At 25.3% G+C, this 22835-nt stretch overlaps 1 protein-coding gene across 1 annotated transcript in view; it reads left to right on the plus strand.

Annotated features, from left to right (window-relative positions):
- The window catches only part of LOC136087337 (zinc transporter ZIP4-like), a 28695-nt gene extending 6654 nt beyond the window's left edge, over window positions 1-22041 (plus strand). Inside the window, exons 4-10 of the mRNA XM_065809808.1 lie at window positions 8902-9064; window positions 12720-12889; window positions 15500-15817; window positions 16113-16184; window positions 16533-16806; window positions 20789-20976; window positions 21826-22041. Coding sequence (XP_065665880.1) covers window positions 8902-9064; window positions 12720-12889; window positions 15500-15817; window positions 16113-16184; window positions 16533-16806; window positions 20789-20976; window positions 21826-21966 — 1326 coding nt within the window. The 3' untranslated portion in view covers window positions 21967-22041. The remainder of the gene's footprint in view (window positions 1-8901; window positions 9065-12719; window positions 12890-15499; window positions 15818-16112; window positions 16185-16532; window positions 16807-20788; window positions 20977-21825) is intronic.
- Window positions 22042-22835: the final 794 nt, after the last annotated feature.

A 22835-nucleotide genomic window follows, 5' to 3' on the forward strand; every position in this document is an offset into this window, starting at 1 on the left:
CATAAATGATTACATAATAACGTAAATATAAAACTAGCAAATATTATTTGACTCCTTTTTTTGGATAATTTTTTGAAACAGAGGTCTCCAACTGTTTGTAGAAATTTTAATGCCATTGTCACGGTTCAGAAGTATTGGAGCATTTTTTATTTCTTGGTATGTTGAGGCGTAATTAATTTCAAGTGATTCTCTAACTTTGCGTTGATCGTACTCTGATTTTATTGCTAGAGTTTTCGGATTTGACCAATCAAACATGCCATTACATTCTCGACCATGTTCGGTTGCACCAGATGCATCCCATTTACCTTTTAAATAGTTTTTTTGATGTTCAATGCATCTCGTTAAAATCTTCTTTTTTGTTTCGCCTATGTATACACTGCCACAAGAGCATGTGAGTTTGTAGACACCGGGATTGCTATTTGGAATTAACTTAGACTTGTTGTTGCATAAGATGTTTTTTAACGTAGGTGGTGTAGTAAATATTATTCTGACGTTGTAAGGTTTAAGTTCTTTTCTTAGTTTTGGACCTATTCTTGGGAGCCATGGAAGTTTAACTGTATATTTAAATGTTTCTGTTTTATTATAATTTATTTTAGAAAGGTTGATTCTTTTCTGAATATAGTTCTTAGCAGTTGTTTCAAGCTTTAATCTATCGTGTCCATTTTCTGCAAACATATTTATTAAAAACTGTATTTCATCATCAAGATATTTTTTGGAACAAATTTTAATGGCACGAGATAAAAAACCTTTAAAAACACCCATAACTATTTTTGGATTAATGTTTGATGTAGGTTTTATTTGTATATTAGTGATAGCCGACTTTCTATGGATTTTGAAGTTATAGTATGAGTTATTAGTATTGGTTACAGTTATATCCAAGAAGTTTAATTCCTTTTTATTGTTTTCTTTTTCTGAAGTATATTTTATTGCTGGATCTTGTTCATTTAACAACTCCAGAAACTTATCATGACTTTGTATTGAGTCGAATCTTGCATGACTGTCATCTACATACCTTCTGTAAGTCTTTGGCGAAAATTGACCAACCTCGTCAATAATAAGAGCTTTTGCTTCCAAATGCTGTAAAAACGCTTCGGCAACTACGACCATTAAGGACAAACCTATAGGTCCCGAATTTGGTATAGATCTTATCTCATTTTTGTATAAAAAATAACATTGGTTAAGGCAGAGTTCGATCATTTCATGTATATCACTAAGAGTTAGTTTGGTTCTTTTTTTAAGATTATCAATATCGTTGTTTAAAATATCGATAATCACAGGAATTGCTCTGTCAATTGGAATGGAGGGATATAACGCCACCACATCAAAAGAAACTTGAATTTCACTTGGATCAATTAACCAAGATTTTGCTTCGTTGACAAACGAGGAGGAGTTTAATAATCTTGTTTTGTTTTTGTTTAAGGTTGGTTGTATAATTTTTACAAGATGTTCTGATGATCCATATGGTGGGGTACCTATAGTAGAAACGACTGGCCGCATTGGATAGTTCTTTTCTGGCTTGTGAGCTTTTATGACCCCATATAAACGTGGAGGTACGCAGTCAGAAGGGTACATTTGAAAATAAGTCTTGTTATCTAACTTTTTTTGTTTTCGTAACCTGCATAATAGTTTCTGGAATTTAGTCATAAGGGTTTGAGTCGGGTCATAGTTGATAGTTACTGAGTGTTTAATTTCCTCTTCCAATTTATAAAATGCGTCCTCTTCGTTTATAAGTACAAATCCTGTTCCTTTATCAAATGGATAAACTGCTAAACCATTCATTTTTTCCCTCAAATTATTTAAAGATAATCTTTGTTCTTTTGATAAATTATCGGGTAATCTATGTTTGATATTTTTAATAAGAATTTTACTCACGTTTTGTCGAATCTTTTCTGCATCAGATTTTTTACATATATATATATATATATATATATATATATATATATATATATATATATATATATATATATATATATATATATATGTGTGTGTGTGTGTGTGTGTGTGTGTGTGTATATATATATATATAGGCTTGAGCAGGAATGGTGGCACGGGCAAAATAAAGTCTGTGCAAAATATAAATTTTTGGTAAAAATAAAGTTAAATATTTTTATGTTTTTATTTAGTTATTCTTTTAAAAACTTCTTAAATGATACAATTTTGTAAAACTGTTTGTTTTTCTAGTTAAAAAACAAACTATTTCATTCAGGATATGCTAAAAAAATTATGAAAAAAATTATTTTGAACTTTCTGATGTAAAAATAAGAAATAAAAATCGAAGAAGTTATTTCAATCAGCTATAACTGTTCCGTATAATTCTGTTTGCTGTTGAAAGATAAATAATTGGTATATTAAAAAGCAGGCAAAATATGCATGTGTTGCAAAAAAATTTAACATAATAGTCCGGGTTTTCAGTATTCATTGGAAATTTGTAAATTTATACAATAAAAACTGTTAGATACCAGACAATTTTTTTTTGTGTAATCACACATTTTGTTTAATTGATTGATAAACTAGTTTGTCAAATTTTAAAGTTGTTTAAAGTAGTGCATATTTCACTGTATACTTGTGCGTTAACTTCCTGGTTTTTTTTTGAAAAAGTTTATTTATTATGCTAATATTATGAAAGTGATACAAGTGAAAGTGAAGAAACTGCGTTCAATTTTAAAATTGAAGATATTTTGGACTAATTTATTTAAAATGAATATTTATAAATAATTTATAACTAAATATATTCCTTTTATATAATAATACTATATGATTTCTTCATATTTTAATTTTGTTTTTATACTTGCACTATATTTAATACATTTTAATATATATTTTACAGCAATAAACCTGATATATAAGATAATACTGAATTTAATACCCTTCTATTGGTTTTATTTGTTAAAAAAATGTAAAAAAGAATTATTTTTTTTTATTTGTTCATATAATGCTTTTTTATATACACGCCTATATTATATAAGAATATATTTAAGAAGTATATATACCAGAATCTTAAAAAATAGATTTGTACTAAGTATCTTAGAAATTAAAAATTAGATAACCTCAAGTTTTAACTTACATATCACATCAACATAACATATGTTTTCTCCTAATTTCCTAAAAGAATGTAAAATCAAATACAAGTTCATAATAGAGTATGATAGTAAATTAAATGGAAACGATAGTAATAATTAAAATTTTAGCCTAAACAGTTGAAAAACAATTGTAAAAGAATAGAACTCTTTTGGTTCTATTCTTTTACAATTGTCACTATATCTTTATAACTTAGAGATATCATGGTTAAATTTTTGAACTTTAATTTAATTTACAAAGCACAAGAAATATGAATCAACTAAAGAAGTGCGATAAAAAATGTTATATTTTATTCCATTATTTCAATAAGACAATATATTAATACTCAAATAGATCTTGCAAAATTGCTTATATCTATTGCTTATCAAATTTGATTATATCTGGAATAAAGTCAACAAAAATCCGATAATAAAACTGATAAAACTGGAGAATTTGTTTCATCAAAAAAATGAAAAAATCTTATTACAAACTTTAAACAACATTTATTTTTTTGAAAATTAAAAAAAAAACTTCTTTTATGGATATAACTCTCTACCTATAAAAAATTTTTTATAAAAGTTACAAAAGCTTTATATAATTAACAGATTGTTTCTAAAAAGTGAAAACAGAAATTTCCTTATAATTTGAAAAATTATTAAAAATTTTTTTTGAATAAAAATGTTATTTAGATAAAAAAAAAAAAATTTTCTCGATTTTTTTTTCCTCCTTTTCTATTTTTATAAAAAAATAAATTCCTTGTAAACATGTTATAACATATAACACTGCATCAAAAATTTTCATAAAATGTACAATTAACTTTTTTGTCGTAAGGCAAGTGATAGCACAATGGTATATAGTTTTTAATAAATTGTACTTGGAAAGTTTGATCTTTGTTTGTCACAAAAAACAAAGCACTGGTAAAGTAATTAACTTGAGTTTTTTTTGCAGCAGCAAGTAATATTTTTTGTTTGTTCATAACTTTTTAAAAGTAAAAAATCATTATTTGCAAAATTGCAATTTTAAGAAATAAAAAAAAAAAGGTATTTTAATTCATTTATACAAATGTCGAGAAAAGAAAGCAATTAATTTATATTAAATGATAATAAAAAATGTAATATTAAATTTAATTATTTAATATTAAAAAGCAAAACAAAACTTAAAACAAAATAGACATTCTACAATATGTATATTTAAAAAATAACATTTCTAGATTTGTTTTTCTTAATTAGTAAAATAAATTTATTTTGAGGTAATTTATTTTATTGCGGTAGTTAAAAAAGTTAATGTCCTTAAAATAAAATAAATAATAAAGATAAATTTATGACATAAATAAATCACAAGGAGCTACTGAGCATAGCTGTTTTTTTTTTTAAACATTGCCTCTATATATATATATATATATATATATATATATATATATATATATATATATATATATATATATATATATATATATATATATATATATATAAATTAGTAAAAAACACTTATCTAACTTTTTTCTTCAACTTTAAGTTTCAACATTGCTGGATCATCAAGAAGAGTACTCTTCCTGATGATCAAGTTGAAGATAAAAGTTAGATAAGTGTTTTTTACTAATTTATTATTGCTCTTTTCTTTAAGAACATTGAGCACTCTATTTGTAAAATACACTATCATAATTTACATATATATATATAAATATATATATATATATATATATATATATATATATATATATATATATATATATATATATATATATATATATACACACACACACAGGGCTTGTGATGAAGAAAATTGTCAAGTGTGTTATATCGCGCTCGTAAAATTAAAATATGTTTTCATCGAGCGTGATTATGCGCGCTCGAGATAACGTCGGCGAGTGCGATCATGAAAATTTATCTATTATATTTTTTTATAATTTATTTTATTAATTTATTTTTTATATCTTTTTTTATTTGTTACATAATTCTTTTGTCAAAAAATGTTTTAATTAGTATCACACTCATGAAACTACTTCAACAAAGTAGATTTTTATACTTCCAAACTTCTTGTATATTGTCAGATTGCGATTTTATTTTTAACTATTTATGTTATAAAAAAATAATATCAAACAAAAATGTAACTTCTTATTGATTTAGTATTGAAGAATAATTTAGTGACTTAGTTTTGCTTCGTTGTTTTGATATATGTATTTTAAAATGTTATGCTGTAAACTTAATTAACAGTTAATGGTTTTTATATTTCTTAATATTTTTTATTCAATTTTAATTATTTAATTTTTTTCTAAAATTTCTTTTTTAATTTACGTTTTTTTTTATCTTAGAAAAATAACACAAGAATAATTTGAAATAATAATAAATAAGAATAATAACTTTCCATTTAATAAATGTTGACATCATTACTTTTTTTCCTTTTCGAATGTGATTGCGAACATTCTAAACAACAGAATCGTTTTAAATTTGAGTTAAGATAAATAATAGTTAATAAAAAACCTATACTATGAACAAAAACTAATTTTAAAAATTACTCTATTATTAATATTTATTTTTATTATAAACGATGTGTGGAATATTACAAACAATAAATCAAATAAATCTTATAATAACAAGGTCAAAATGTAAAAAATAAAAAGTAAAAACGTTTTACAAAGATGTAGACCCATATATAAATAACAAACACCATAAAATAAAATCTGTTAATAATATAAAAATAAAATTTTCAGAAAAAAAAACAACTATAAAATAGTACTGAAAATCTACTATCAAACTTAATTTTCTATTTTTGAAAATGTTTAATAATAATTTTGTTTTTATGTTTGTCTTGTTTATTTTGTTGTGTTAACATGAGTAACTCATTTGTAATTATTTTTTTTATTTTTTTATCAAATTTTTTCAATAAATATTTTTTCGTAAATATTTTGTTTTTATATTGACATTTTCTTTTTAATAACAAACAGCCAAAAAAACCTCTGGCCCGCATTTTTGTCAAATCCAAATAAAATAAATTTTAAAATTGTTAGCATGAGGATATTCAGTAGGCTAGAGCTGGTCTAAAATATCTAAAACCTAAAATATTAGTGGCTGTACTTTATCACATTCGTACATCATATGGGAAGTATTTTCATTTTTTATTTTACTTTGTGGACAAAGTAAAATAAAAAATGAAAATACTTTCTTTTCTTAAAATCATACATCTTATTGTTGGTGGGCAATATAAAATGTGCTGTTTTAAAGTGAATATCGCTAGCTTTATTGTTGGTTTTTTTATAAAGATTTAAAAAAAAAAATTTCCAATTTTATTCATAAATTTTTCATGCTTTCAAAAGATGCTTCCCAATTATAAAACTTATTTTATGGTTTTTTGTTGGTTTATTTATAAGTTATATAAAGTTAAAACTGTTTGATTTTTATATTTGTACTTTGTTTTTCTTTTAATTAAATAATTATATCTTTGGAATTTCGTTGAAATTTGTAATATTTTCTAACTCATTTTCAGTCAGGTATGCTTTTATTGTGTAAAAAATCTGGCTGAAACAATGGCTACTATTACAATCTTGATTTTTATGTTTTGTTTGGAGTAAAAACTTTTTAGGGAACTTTTTAATCATTGTGTTAAAAAAAATGCTGGTTCAAAATTTCTATATTTATGTTTTATTTTTTGCCAATTGACTAATAGTAAGGGAGGTCCAAAATTTACTTTTTTCAGATTTTGTGTAGTTTAAGCTCTTTTTCTTTATTAATTTTTTATGCTGTTTTCAAATTACTTAATACTTTTTTTTCATTATAAATATTTGGTCTTCTACTTCAATTTCAATAAAAGTGATTATTTTGATAAAACAATCAATTGTTAAATTAAATGAAATCATTATAATTATCAAAGTAGAATCCATGGTAAATAATTTTCTTTTCATTTTATCAATAAAATACATACTCATTATGTGTAGTTATGAATACAACAAAAAATTAGGCATTATACATAATATTAGTCCATCTAAAGATGAATTTGTAACAATTACTAGTAAAAATGCAAAATAACTTCATAGCAGTGATTTGGTGTTCTTTCTCAAAATTAAGAGGTCTGAGGTTCGATGTAAGCTTTTACCAGATTAAAGACATTGGTAAGGAAGGAGGTTTAAACTTTCTAGTTAAATTGCTCTTCCACGATGCTTTGTGATAAGACCCTTAGTTCTTCTTGAACCTTAACAACTGAAAAAAAAAATCATAGGTGATTGTAAATTGTTGTGAGGACTTTTCAAGTAGAAACATATTTCCAGAAATATTTTTTAATTACCTAAATCTTGGTTTTACAATGTTTAGGATATTTAAGTATATTAAATCAAGGAATTTTTGTAATTATGCTATGTAATTAAGTTCAATGTTATTTGCAATTGTTTTATAAATTGCAAAAACCAGATTAAAAACGTACATTACTTATTTCATTATTGTATTTTTTTTTAAATCCATAATACTTTCTTATTTTCTGTTGATGCTAAATTTTGAAAGCTCAATTTAAAAAAAATAGATAGCTAAATTTTACTAAACTATTTGCAAGGGTGATACAATCAACCAAGTTTTTTGATGCATATATAAAAACTGCTTCTACGACTATTGAGCAGTCAAATTATTTAACGAAAATTTCAATCTTATTTAATGATAATTTATTGTTTGACTTCATTAAAAGCAAGTACAAAAACAACCCTGAGTAAATGAGCAACTTTGTATGATAAAATTCATCAACTACTGGGAGATTTCTAAAGAAGTTTTTTAATTTTGATTTATTTGTTTACTAGTTTATGATTTATTTAGTTTGTTATTGTTGCTACTACTTGTTACTACTTCTTGTTGCAATATTTTTCAATTTTAATTTTTTAGTTTTTATCAAAATTTTTATCTAAAAAGTTAATTTAACTTAAAAAATTAATAACAATGCATTTTCTAGTGAAGTAATTCAGAAGCAATTTTTACACCAGATAAGACTTATTTTTGTTTAAATGCAACATTTATTCATTTTAATTCAAAGTTATTCAATCAAAATTAAAATTGCATAAATTTGCGCCACTATTTTTTATTTTTTGTTGTGTTTTTGTTTTCTTAAGTTTACATATTTTACCTCCCCAATAAAAGTATTTTTGCTTCCATTTTGTTCAAAATTCCTTTGCTCTGTAGGGGTGTTATATTTTCCAATCTATATGCATTCTAATTTAAATTTTTTAATGCAATGCCAGTACCTGTCGCAGAAGGTAAAAGACCTTTAAGTAAACTGATTGTAGGGCCACTATAAAAAAGTTTTAAGAATGTCTATCTGACATACATGTTGAAAATGAATAGAATACAACTCTGTCGTAAAATGACTCAATAATAAAAATAAAATTTTTTGCTAGTAAAAATGCAAAAAAAAGTGTTCTTAATATTAAATTTTAAGAATCTGTCTATTAATCCTAATCAATAAATGTGTTGCAAAAGTTTTATTTAATCCAGATTAGATTCAGATTTTCCTAAAAATATGGATTTAAATTAGCAGTATTAGAAATAAAAACACAGTCTTTAACTTGTATAGTTGTACATGCTTTTTATTTAAAGATATGCATGCTTATAGGGGCGCCTAATTGCTACTATGCCCTGGTTGTCGTGAATGCTCTCAGTGGCCCTGATCATGCCTGTGTATTTTTCAGCTAACCAATCATTGACCTTTTTTAGAAGTGTTGTATTTGAAAAGTACTATTTTCAAAAACAAGCTTTATATATTTTCACACTTTTGTATTGTTTTATAGAATCTAAACATAACTTATGTACTACTTCATAATATATTAAAATTGTTATCAAGATCATGATATTTATTCTAATATTAAATTTACAGTGTTTCTCTGCAGAAGATGTTCTTGAAATTTTCAATGTTAATGAGGCTAGCATTTCAAAAGAAAGTTTTCAACAGATATGTCCATCATTGATTCAGCAAGTTGTTAGTGGATATTGTATGAATTCTATAGAAATATCAGACAAATCTGAAAGTACATGGAAATGTAGGTTCACTTTAATAAACTATTTATTTGTATTTATGCTATAACCAAAGTATTTGTTTGTTTCTCTTTTTCAAAATAATACGATTACTTTATTTATCAAAACAAGTAATACTATTTTATTATTTAATAAAACTCTTTAATTCTATCTTTATGTCACAACATGATATTTTTCTTATGTACTTATTAGTGAAATGATTTCCAGTGCTATGATTAGATAATAATTTCAGCCTTAGTTGGTGATATGCACTGAAACCCACCAACTGATGTCTTATATAGCAATTTTTAGGGCTTTAGTACACACAACAAGCCTTCCCAAGAAAGGCGTGCAGTCACAAAATCTTAACAAAATTTAAAAATTAAAATTAAATGTTAGGAAAATTAAATAATAAAAAAAAAAAAAAATTTGCTAAGTATTAATATTGTTTTTGTTTTCTTTTTTTAGGGTTGTTATTTTCAGCTACAAAATTTGATACAACTCAAGGAAAAAAGGCTATAGCCATAAAAATTTAACAACAATGAATGACTTGATACATAATTTATTCACTAATTTCATCAGTCAGTTCATTAAGAAACTAATACATTATTAATTCGAAATTTAGTCAAATTTTTTTTTTTTATATAGTTTTTGCATATGTTTTTGCTACATTTGGAGTTATTTCTCAATACTTAGTCAATTTACTTAGGCAAGGACAGAGCCAGACTATGTAGTAATTAGGGTATAGTGGGATTCAAGTTGTGGAACTGAATACCTGGGTACCCATACCATTTTTTTGAGATCTGTATCTGAATCTATTTGGTTAAGATATTCGCGATTTTTTTTAAATAAAATTACTTTTTATGTTGATGTTGGGTACCAGTATAACCTACACATAGTTTTATACTGTTGCTCATTAAAGCATTATAATATTTCAAAGCAATTTAGAAAAACAATTTTAAAATTTTTAAAATTTTCCAAGAATTTGAAAGCAATGGTACTATTTGGGAGCATTTATTAAAGTGCTATATAAACAAAGCTGCTTTATGCAAAACCTGTAATGTCATTGTAACAAATATAGGAGGCTGTGCATGTGTTATGTGAAAGCATCCAAAGATTAAGCGTAAAATAGAATTGCCATTATTTCATCCTACAAAAACAGTTTAAAGTTCATCCCAAAAAGATATCAGAAACTTTGTACAAGCAAAAGATACTATTGCCAATATACTAACCCTAAATAGAGAAATAACCCTAACCCTCAACCAAGTGCCCTAAGGCTGGGAGTTTTTAAGTCAGAGTTTGTTTCTCCTAGCCTTAAAAAGCACACCCTACAAGACAACAGGGCATGGGGCAAGTAGTCTGGGTTACATGATACCAGTAGCAGGTTGATTGTGATGATCCAGAACCTGACCTAACCTAGAGTAGTTAAAAGGAGTTACTTCCGGCAAACAGTACTTTAAAACACCAGGCATGACATTTTGGAAATGCATAAGGAAATACACTACATCTAACAAAATACTAGATACTTATGAACATAAGTTGTATAGTTAAAGTAATTAGTTAGTTACTGAGCTCACACTGCATCAAAGATTTAAACAGAACACAAACATAACGGGTGATGCGGAAGTTATCAGACAAATCCTAATTTCATTATTTGAGCATAATAATTAGTTTTTGTGGTTTTAAGGCATAAACGTTTTATAAAATATAAACTTTATAATTTGAAACACAATTATTTAAAATGAGGTTAAACGCAGCTGAACGAGAATCTTTTCGAAAGCGACTGAAAATGTTTTTTGTAAATAAACCTAATATAAAAAAATCGTAAATCATTTTGAAAAGGAAAGATTTGCTCGAAGTACAATATATGATAACCTAAAAAGACTTGAAACTGTTCAATTGTTTTCTGATAAAAAGCACCCTGGTCATCCGACATCCTGGACTAGAGAAAAGAAAGCCGAATTAATGAGACTTGTCAACAATCGAAAAGGGGTCAGTCAGAGAAAAATAGGTATTAAACTCGGTGTAAATCAATCGACAATTGGTAGTCAGTTAAAAAAAATGAATATTAAATATAGAAAACGTGAAAAGACTCAAAAATACACTATAGAACAACAAATAAAGGCAAAGAAAAGAAGCAGGAAACTAGTTAACCAACTCTATAACACAAAATCGCTTCTAGTCATCGATGGCGAAAAATACTTTTGTTTTGCAGGGGACAACATGCCTGGAAATTCTGGATACTACACAAACAACAAAAAGACATGCCCAGAAAGTGTTTGTTTTAAAGGAAAAGATAAATTTCCAAAAAAATTATTAATGTGGATAGCTATATCTGACCGTGGTATGCCCGAGCTATTGTTTCGCACTTCCAAGGCTGTAGCGATCAATTCATCAATCTATATTAATGAATGTTTAGAAAAATAACTTCTTCCATTTATTCACAAGTATCATGGAGACTTTAACTATTTATTTTGGCCAGATTTAGCAAGTTCTCATTATTCTAAAGATTCTCTAAATTGGATGGACCAATATGTCTATTACGTTGATAAAGAATCCAATCCACAAATGTGCCTCAAGCACGACCAATTGAAAATTTTTGAGGACATTTGCACAGAAGGTTTACGAGGGAAATTGGCAAGCTTCAACAGAGCAAGTTTTGATTGATCGTATTAAACTAAAACTACAAGAAATTGATTTTAACTTTTTATAGTCGGATATGAAAGGCGTCATAGCAAAATTGAGATCAATTGCAGATGGTGGTGTTTTTTCATATAAAAAATAATATATTTTTATTGAAAGATAAATGCTTTATTTAAAAAAAATATAATAGTAGCTTGTTTTTTTATTTATAAATAAGTTATTGGCGTTTTTATTTTGTCCGATAACTTCCGCCTCACCCGTTACATAAAGTAACTTACAAGTGAATAAGCACCGCGCCTGAGGTTCAGACAAAACACAAACATACACATATAAAGTAATTTACAGGTGAACCAACACGGTGCCAGAGGTTCAGCAGAACACAAACATACTTAAAGTAACTGACTGGTAAATGATCACCATGCTAGAGGTTCAGATAGAGCACAAACACACATAAAGTAACTTACAGGTGAGTGAACACTGCACCATTATTATTTCTAAATTATAAAAGTTTTATAATTATTTCTTAATTATGCGGTATATGCGGTATTGCGTAATATGTAGTAGTGGTGTAGTGGTAGAGCGCTCACTTCATAAGCGAGAGGTTCCAAGTTTAATTCCCACCACATCCCTGGTAGTACCACGCTCAACTTGTTTCTCTGCGCAGCGGCCTTGTTCATCAAGGTTCGTGTTTCGAAGTTATAGAGTTGAGAGAGTGTTATAACCACAAGTAGCCTCCTCATCTATAGTGGCCTTCTCAGCCTTGGGGAGATGAATTATAAAAAAAGTATATATAAATTTGTAATGAAAATATTAAGATTGATATTAGAAAATGTATTAAAAACAAATAAATGTATTCCAATTAATGTTTGATTTTTCTGGGTGTTTTATTTTCTTCTCAAATTTAAGAAAAAATAAGCTAATTTGTTGTTTATTGTTTTCAAATAAATTTTTTTTTTTAAGAAAATGCATGAAAGTAATATAGATGATAACTAAAATTTAAATAAGATTCTTGTAAGTTAGATCTGTATTTTTTTTTAGCGTGGGTTGCAACATTTGTAGCTATTTTTATCATTAATTTGGGGTCATTAATTGGTTTGTTTGCTGCACCTGTAATTAAAAAGAAGTGGTTTTCATTTATTCTTTTGTTTGTAATCAGTATGGCTGTGGGAGTGTTATCAGGTGATGCAATCCTTCATCTATTGCCTCATGTAAGCTATTTTTTATAAAATACCTTATTTTCGTTATTTGTTTGTTTAATTTTTTTAAATCTAATTATAACTAATCTAGTTTCATAGTAATCAACTACTTAGTTGGCAAGATTTAAAATATCTATGTTTATTTAAGACTTATGTTCAAAATGTAATATATGTGTTCAAATATAATACATTCAAAAATTAAATTGAAGTAACCACATACATGGATACATACATACATACATACATACATACATACATACATACATACATACATACATACATACATACATACAGCTCCAGTTACAACTCCAGTACTGTTACTAGAAGCACATGCGGTCACAGGCTTTGTCTGTCCACACATAAAATATTTTCTTTAGACAACATGACCAAGGCTGTTTGCATGTTTTAAAATATTAGGCGTTTCAAAATTTGGAAAAAAAAAATTAGGCTAAGTTCAACATTAAAAAATAAATATAACAATTAACTAAAGCGAAAAGAAAAAAAAAAAAACTTAATCAACTTAAATTGCAAGTTGATAAAAATAAAACCTAACTAAATTAAACTCGAAGTCTATGAGGAAATTGTTTTAAACGTTTTTAGTTTCTATTAGGAATAAGTAACTTCAAAACTTTGATTTTTTCTAACAATTTTATATTACGCTAAACTCTTTTAAATGAAGTAACAAATTACTTTTTGTCAATATTTTTTGTTTCATCAAAATATTTTTTTAAATTATCAAAGAATATTATTTTAAAAAATAACTTTTTTTTAATTAAAAAGTATGTATATTTTATGACAAATAACTTTTAGTTAAATGTTTTTGTATATTGCTTGAAACACTTTTAAGTAATAACAAATGAATTTCAACGTTTACAATAAACGCATTTTATTTAAATTATCCAAGAGTATTTTACATAATATATTTATGTATTTTTTCCAACATCATACAGTTAAATAATAACATTAAAGCTTTGTTTATACTCTTTTTTTTTTTTAAATCATTTTATTTTTTGTTTAGTAAAAAATAAAGAATAAAATAATTTTTAGTGCATTTTTAGTTATATTTAGTAATTTTTTTACTCTTTTTAAAGAAATGTTTACTCTTTATAATAAAGGTTTCTTTCTATTAAAAAAAAAGGAAAAAAATAATTAAACCTTAGAGTTTATAATAATGTTTAGAATACATTATGTTGACCTTTTCAAAAGTTTTTTTTTAAAGCTTTTAAATGACATAATTTTTTAGTTTTTTAAATTTAATTTTTTTTAATTTTCTCTCTTGATTAAATTTTGCTTGGGGCTGGATCTGGTGAGTAAGGCAGGTGTTTGGATGGTTCAAAACCATACTTTGTTGATTTTTGTCATAGCGACCTCTGAGAAGTAAAGGGTGGTTTAGATGCATTGTTTTGTTTTTATGCAGAAGTTGCAATTTTTCTGCAAGTTCTTCAGCTTGTCAAGTAATAATGCGTAGTATGCTCTTGTAATGGTTTTACCTTTTTGAAGAAAATCAATTATAATAAGTCTATAATAATCCCCCAAAAAAGTGGCAATCACTTGGTCATGTTTAAATTCAGCTGCCCAAAACATCACTAAATTATGGAGCTGAGTCTATCGGACAGAATCTAACTCATCTTTGATTTGCATAGGCATCTTGCCTTTCAAAAACAAATATTTAATGACAGCTTGATACTCAGTTTTGTCCATTTTCACAAATACACTCACATTAACTCACTTAAACGACTGTTACATAGCAACTGCACATTTAAATTTGATTTAAAAGCAAATAGATCTAATATGTGTATGTTTTATGTTCCAATGATTTTTATTTTTAAGATGAAATTGAATCATATAATTTTAAAATTAAAAAACTAAAATAAAAATAAAATTTTGAATACTTTTCTAAATAATTTTTTTAAATACGTTTTACATACTTCAAATATGTTTTATATACTTCTTTAAATTTGTGACAAATCATTAAAAATGTTATTGTACAATGTTATTTGTACTTCAAACCATGTTATTAGTACTTCAATAAATAATATAAAATTATTATATAAGAGGCCAAGATTTTATTTTGAAATTGACTATATTTAAATTAATGGAAGAATTAATTATTCAACTAAGTTTTGATATTTAATCTTTAATGAATAGTGACTTGTGGTATATGAACAGACCAGAAGACTAGTGATATATGTAATATATGAATAGTGACTAGTGGTTAATAAACCGACCAAAAAAATAGTGATAGAACACAACTAATAGAGTATAGATACAAGGTAGTGAAGTTTAAAACCCAAAACTTGTATAGGTACAAGTTTTGCATTTTGAAGTTTGCAATTAAATTAAAATTAAAAAAATCTATTTCAATCAACAATGGTGGCTCAGTGGTTTCTCAACAATAGTGGCTCAGGTGCCTTAAGGAGATAAGTTTAGTAAATAAATCTAAATCAGTAATACAAAAGCAGTTGCAGTTAAAAATGTGAATTAAATTTTGGTTAATTGCAATAATCTCTAATAACTCAAATGAATGATTTATTAATGCTTTCAACTTTAAAAATAAGTTTTTTAAATACTTTTTTTATTATTATTTTAAAAAATTATAAATTTTTTTTTCTTTTTCAATAGGCTTTAGGTTTTCATAAACATGATTCACATGATCATGAAGACGACCATAATATTTTTGCCAAAGACAGTTTTTTATGGAAGTGTTTGCTATTCTTGGCTGGAGTATATTTATTTTTTGTGTTTGAAATAATAATGCATGCATTTGGTGCTGGTCATTCACACGATGTTCTCTCCCATGGAGATAAACAGCCTTCAAATGGTCACTCACACAGTAATGGTCTAACTCAAAATGTTTACTCTTATTGTGAGGAAAACGACCCAAACAAAATAAAAAAACATGAAAAATATGTTATAAAAAATAATTATCAAGAATGTAGAGTAAGAAAGTATTTTTTCGATTAATTTCCACCTTTTGAAAAAATGTTTAGACTTTTCTCACTTTACTTACTACAAATATTTTACTACAAATGTCTTACTACCAATCTTTTACTTACTACAAATGATTTACTTACTACAGATATTTTGCTTGCTACAAATGCTTTTGCATTTAATTTACAAACATTAGTACTCATTGATATTATTTGTATTTAGTAAATATTTTAAAACTTTACAATTTTTTGATAAAAATTCAATTTTATTTATTTTTTTTAATCAATAAATCTTGTTTTCTCAGGACGATGGAGTCTTATACACCCCAACTGATGAGAAATTTCAACCTGATTCGAATCACAAAAATGAATTGAGTGTATGCGTTTTATAATTCTAATTATTTTCTCATTTTTTAATTTTATTAGTATTGAAAATATATTATGAAAAATACAATGCATAATAAAACTTGATTGAATGCTCTATGATATACTCTGATCATTATATTATACCATTATCATGATGTCATACCAAAATTACATGATATGAGGTCTTATGGTACTCTGAATATTTTATGATTCCTTAATCATGTTATCATGCCATGATTATGGCTTCACTATATAATCATGATATTAAATACTGATCATAGTATTGTGCCATGATCAGTTTTTTATGATTACTCTTGTTATGGCATTGTATCATAACAAGTTTTTGTCTTTTTAATTAGAATGAAATAAATTTTATTGAAGTTGAAAAAAGTTTCCAGAACAATGGTATTGATGAAATCAAAACACATTTGAAGAAAGATTTTTCTAAGAAAGTCCTACCGATCAAAAATTTTAAATCTGTGGTTTGGATGATATTTGTTGGTGATGCAATACATAACTTTATGGATGGTGTGGCTATAGGCACTGCATTTTCAGACACCTTTCCTGCAAGTCTAAATGGAGGTATAAGCACATCAATTGCAATTCTTCTGCATGAGTTGCCACACGAGCTAGGTATTAACTACTATTAAACTATTTGTTGTTGATGATTATAGTTGAAAAATGTTTAGTTTTTCTTAACCATGGAATATGGGTTATGGGTAGGGGAAAAGTGTTATTAAGCATTAGGGTCAGGGTTTGGATATCCTTTGCATAAATAAAAAATATTTTTTAGCTTTGTTGTCAGCCTCATCATTTTTTAATATACTAATATAATAAACATTCTCTTTTTTTCTTAGCATAAATATTAGGTGTTATTAACAATTGTTAATAATAATTGTTTATGTTGTGTTTTACATGATTTGATACATTTTTAAATTAGTGTTAACGTAAATGTTTTCACATGTTGAATAAAAATTTTTGGTATTTTGGTTTTTAGGGATATTAAAAAATTTATTGTTGTAAATAATACATACATAATTCAATGTACATCAAGTTTTTTTGTTTGAGAATTTCAAAACATTTAATTTAAAAACAGTAAATAAGTTGTTGTTTTTTTATATGATTACATATTTTAAAGTTTTTAATCAAAAATTGCAAATTTTTGTTAAATTATTATGAATAATTTTTTTTGCACAACCTCTATACTATTTTTTATACATTTTTTCATGATATTTTTATATATTTTTTCATTTTTCAGCATAAAATGCTGTGATACATGCACAAATTGTGTTTTCTATCTTTTTGCAAAAAACTAATTGAACTTCCTATAAGCTGATTGGTATTTTAAACATTGCAATCAATCAATTTAGTATTTTAGGCATTGCAACCAATCAGTTTGGTATTTTTGACATTGTAACCAAGCAATTTGGTGTGATTTTGTTGTGGAATCTGGAGAATTTGATATTGATAACAATAGATCAGATTATTTTGTAATAAAGTATGAATTGAAGTAAGGACCTCTTGTGGACACCTAATGCTATTATTTTAGACTCTTAGCATTGATGAAAGTCTATTCTTATTTAAAGATTGACTTCATCTTAAACAATTAATTGGGGTAAAAAAAAATTTGATTTTGAATAAATGCTTTTTTATTTAATTGTGATGTCTGGTATCACACTAAACCTACAAGTTTATTGTGGGAAGGAAATGTTCAGTTTCAGAAGTTCAGAAGATCTGAACAAAGACATCGCATTCTGCATTTGCAATAATTCAAAGTGCAATAAATATGAATCGTTAAATGTTAAAAAGGCGGAAGTCCAAAAATGTAAACTTTCAGAAAACTAAAAAAAACTGCATTTTCCCCCGTAGTAAATTTTTTTTAATGGTTTAATAATTATTTTTTTTGAAAAGAATAATGTTTTTCATCTTTAGTTTTCTGAAAGTTTACATTTTTTGACTTCCGCCCTTTTAACATTTAATGAATCATATGTACACATTACCAATTTTGTATACACTTCCCTTCGATGGTTGAAAATTGCATCTTGTCCAAAAATTCCTTCATTGAATTAATTAAAATTATGTATACTATAAAAAAATGTTATATAAACCATAAAATATTATATATAAAAACGTATACCATAAAAACAAAACATTATTTATGTAAACATTAAATAGTTAGTGTTTAAAGTTGAAAATATTAAATATATTTTAATATTAAAAATATTGTCCTTAAAAATGTAATAAAATGTTTTGATTTCTTAATTTTTCAGTCACATGATTTTTTTTTCTTAATTTTTAGTCACATGATTTCTTTTAATGATTTTAATTAGCTGAAACATTTATAAAAAAATTTTTTAATAGATTTGAACACATAAATTTTAAAAATAGATTTGAGCACATAAATTTTACTAAAAAAAAAAAGCTAAAAAAAGTTTTAAAAGAGTAAATTTAGTTTTTATAGTACTTTATAAATAAACTATTTTTTATATTTAAACTATTTATATTTAAACTATTTTTATTTATTTTTGTTGTTTTATTTTCTCAAGATATTGTTCTTAAAAAAACATTTCATCAATTTACTTGAAATAAAAGTTTTTATTTTGCTGAAAAAAATACAGGTTAAGGGTGCAAATTTCAACCACATAAAACTCAAATTATTAATTCAATTATTTAAATTTTTTAAAATTCTAAAATTCAGTGTAACTAACAATATTTTTTTAAAGGGCAAATTAGCTCTAAGATGTTTTGCGCAAATCCGCCCTTTTAAAAAACACTGATTCAATTATTGTCATTTTTCTTTATAATTTTGAAAAATATTTTAAATTCATGTTTATAATGACTTTAATTTAATTTTTTACTGATAGAAACCAGCACTTTTTATTATGCAATCATTACAGCAAATAATTGTAGTTTGGTTACCAGGTTATTAGTTACCAGGGCGTTAGTTTTTGCTCAAATATTTTTTTGACGTTTTGTTAAAGTGTAATTATCATTTTACTTTTTTTGAATTATTTTCTAATTTACTAATTTTAATTAATTAGTGAATAAGTTATTTATTTTTATTATATTAGTAAATTAAATTTTTATTTATTAAAAGTAATTTTATGCAAAAACTGCATCAAAAGAATATTTTTTGTTGCCCTTCAAGAAAATCGGTCGTCTTGTGCCATCGGTCATATCTGTACAACATTAGATAACTGTTACCTGACTATATTTGAGTGTGCCTAATCTAAATGTATATAGCAGATAACTCAAATAAAAATTTTTAATGGTCATTTTATATTTTTAAAATGGTCTAAACAAATTTTCTGTTGTGCTTACATGACTTATGTTTCATTAAAAATAGAGGTTCCTAATGCATAGCTTCAAATATTTTTTTTTCAAATGAAAAGGATGTTAAACTAAATATAAAGTATGATATTGGTCTCTCAAAAAACCATTTTGAAATGTAGACTAAAAGTTCCTTATTCGGAATCACATACTCAATTATAGGTTGTGTAGATGTGCTTTTTTATGTAGAATTCATAAAAAATTTTATGAATAATTCTAGTGGAAGAAAATGACTGAAACTTGATACCTGACCATTTTTGAACATGCTGAATACAAGAATGAAAAAAAAAGAAAAAAAATTTTGAATTTCGTTTTTTTTGAGCACAAAAAATTTGATCAAGTCAAATTTTTTGTGCTCAATCTTCATAGGTTCGGAATTTTTTTCATTTTAAGACGTTGATAATTTGAACCTTATCATTAAATCATTTCCTTTATCAACTTTAGAAACTAAACCAAAAAACCATAGAAACCATATCAAGCTAGTAAGGTTTGTGTTTGCACAATAGATGTTGCAATGTCATAACAGAATTGATCAAAGCAGTTTCATATTTTCATTTATTAAGAAAGTTAAATGTTACAGCAAAATGATCATTATTAAATAATGTTGAAAAAGATAATAAATGTATAAATAAATGGAAGCTTGTAACGAAATGAATGAAAGAATGTATAAATGAATGAAAATCTATCAACATTTTTATTACATACTAGCTTCATTTTTTCCGCAGGTATATACAGAAATACAATCCCACTGATTGAGTTTAACTGTATTCAAAAATACCTTAGCAGACAAACCTATGGTTGAACTCTGCATGCTAGTATTAGAAATAAACCTTTTTACAGTACTACCTATACCATTACAAGGCAGTTTGCCATATCTTTTTGCAAAGACATTTCAGATAATTTAGATGACTTGGTTGTGGTTTTTAAAGAAATAAAAAGAAAGAAAGGTTCCAACAAGACATTTCTAAGATGTAAAAGCATTAGCAATTACGATAATAAATTCTAAGGTTGGAAGTAAAAAGAAACAATTTAAAAAAATGATTTTTTAAATTGTTTCTTTTTACTTCCAACCACCTATTAAAGTAAAAAATGCTTTTAAAGTTTAGGCTGCATTTTTATTTACCAGTGTTATAAATATTTTAATAAATACATTTTTATCAGATCTTTCTATAAATTTATTAAATACACCTTACAGTTTTAATTTATAATACAATAGTTACAGTTGTTAGTTTTAATTGCAATTTTTTAGTGTTACAATGTTATATAATATTCAATTTTTTTTAAGGTGACTTTGCTGTTTTGTTAGCATCTGGGCTTTCAATTAAACAAGCTTGCATCATGCACTTTATTTCATCAATCACTGCATTTGTTGGTGGATCTTTTGGAGTTTCATTAGGAACTGAATGGAATTCTGGTTTTTGGATTTTATCACTTACTGCCGGCTTGTTTATTTATGTTGCTTTAGTTGATATGGTAATATGTTGAAACATCTCTAATATATTAAATTACATAATTAACTGGGTAATATAATAATATATTATACATACATAATTTGTTCCGTATTTGAAATATGAATCTTTTAAAATGGGGCATGCTGTTACATATTAAAAGCATGTGTTTTTATATGGGAAATCTTAGACCACACGCTCTGAGGATAAAACTTCAAGTTGAAATTATTAGAATATATGTATTGCGTTCACTGAGATGGCCACTCATCAAAAATTAATGCTTAGAAAATAATTTTTTGTATGAAGGAATATTTTTACAAAATTTTTGAATTATATATTTTTTTTGTTTTTTATAATATGATGATTGTTTTTGAAATTTTTAAATAGTTTAGTTTCTTTTCAAGTTTCGACATGATATTCTTTTTTTTTTCTCCTTTTTTTTTTTTTTTTTTTTTTTTTTTTTTTTTTGTTGATAATATTGGGTTCTTCATCTGATGTTTAAAGTTCTTGAGCTACCCTTAAAAAAACATTTAGCCCTTAAAAAAACATAATAAAATAATACTGGATTTACAAAATTTTGTAAATCCAGTATCATTCTATTATACAGAATTCATTTAGGGGTTAAGAGCAAACATTTTCAAAAAATGTTGTTTTAAGAAACACTCTAATATATATAAAATAAAGTTATTATCCATCAATAATTATAACTTAAAATTTTTAAGATCTGATGAAAAAAGAAAATCATAAGAGTTTACTTTTTTAAAACTGTAAAATTTTATTTCTGAAAATTAATAATTAAAGTTTCGAAAACTAATCGTCAATCGATTAATTTGAAATACCGATTGATCTAATTTAATTATATGTAATTTTTTAGTTGCCCGAAGTTCTGCATAACAAATTATTGAAAACGAGACCGCTGATTGCTTGTATTCTCAGTATGTTAGGAATGTTTATCGGTTTTGCAATCATGTTTTGTTTAGCTGCTTGGGAAGAAGAGTTGGAAAAAAGTTTATAGTCAATGAATATTTTTATTTTATATTAACAAGATCTTTTTTGATGATATACAATATTTTATATATTTTTTAATTAATATTTTCAATAGTTATTTTCTTTATGCGCGCACTTAATTAAAGATTTAATCATCTTAAACTCCTGTCTGGTACCGATACCTGGGGTGTAGTTTTAATTGAGGCGAAGAAATAAAGTTTTAGGTTGGCTCGGTTCTAATATATACATACTTTCTAGAGTAAATTACTTGAACGTATTGTAAATGATCAAATGAAACACACAAATTAGTTTAAAAAAAGTAAAATTATAAAGTAAAAAAAGAAAAAATGCTTACAAGGACAAATGCAATGTTTTCAAAGCACCGCCTTTTTTTAGGTTTGTTTAAAAAAAGTTGCACGAAAGCGCACAATGCATCGTTCTAATACAAAATGAGGAATTTGGCTTATTAATTTAATATAGTTTTTATACCTAACAAAAACTGTTAACTAAATAGTTTCTAATAAAACCCATTACAATCGAACTGATTTTATACCATATTACTACAGAGGTAGCCAGAATATTACTTCACTTATAAAAAGTCAATTTATTGCAGAAAATTTATAACAAATTATAACAAAAAATTATATAAAAACTGGCTACCTCTGTAGTAACATGTTCCAATTAATTAATCTTTACGAACACACAAAATCAATGATCCAAAAAAAAAATTTCTTTTATTTCATTAGTTTTTAATTTACAAAATTTATCTTTTATTTGATAAATAAAAAATAAATTTAAAATAATATGCAAAAAACTTGAAGAAATTTGAAAACTATCTTATGTAATATAAAGATTAATATATGAGGCTTTCAATAATTATTATTATTATAATACAAA

The sequence above is a fragment of the Hydra vulgaris genome, chromosome 11, assembly GCF_038396675.1.
Source record: "Hydra vulgaris chromosome 11, alternate assembly HydraT2T_AEP".
NCBI lineage: Eukaryota > Metazoa > Cnidaria > Hydrozoa > Anthoathecata > Hydridae > Hydra > Hydra vulgaris.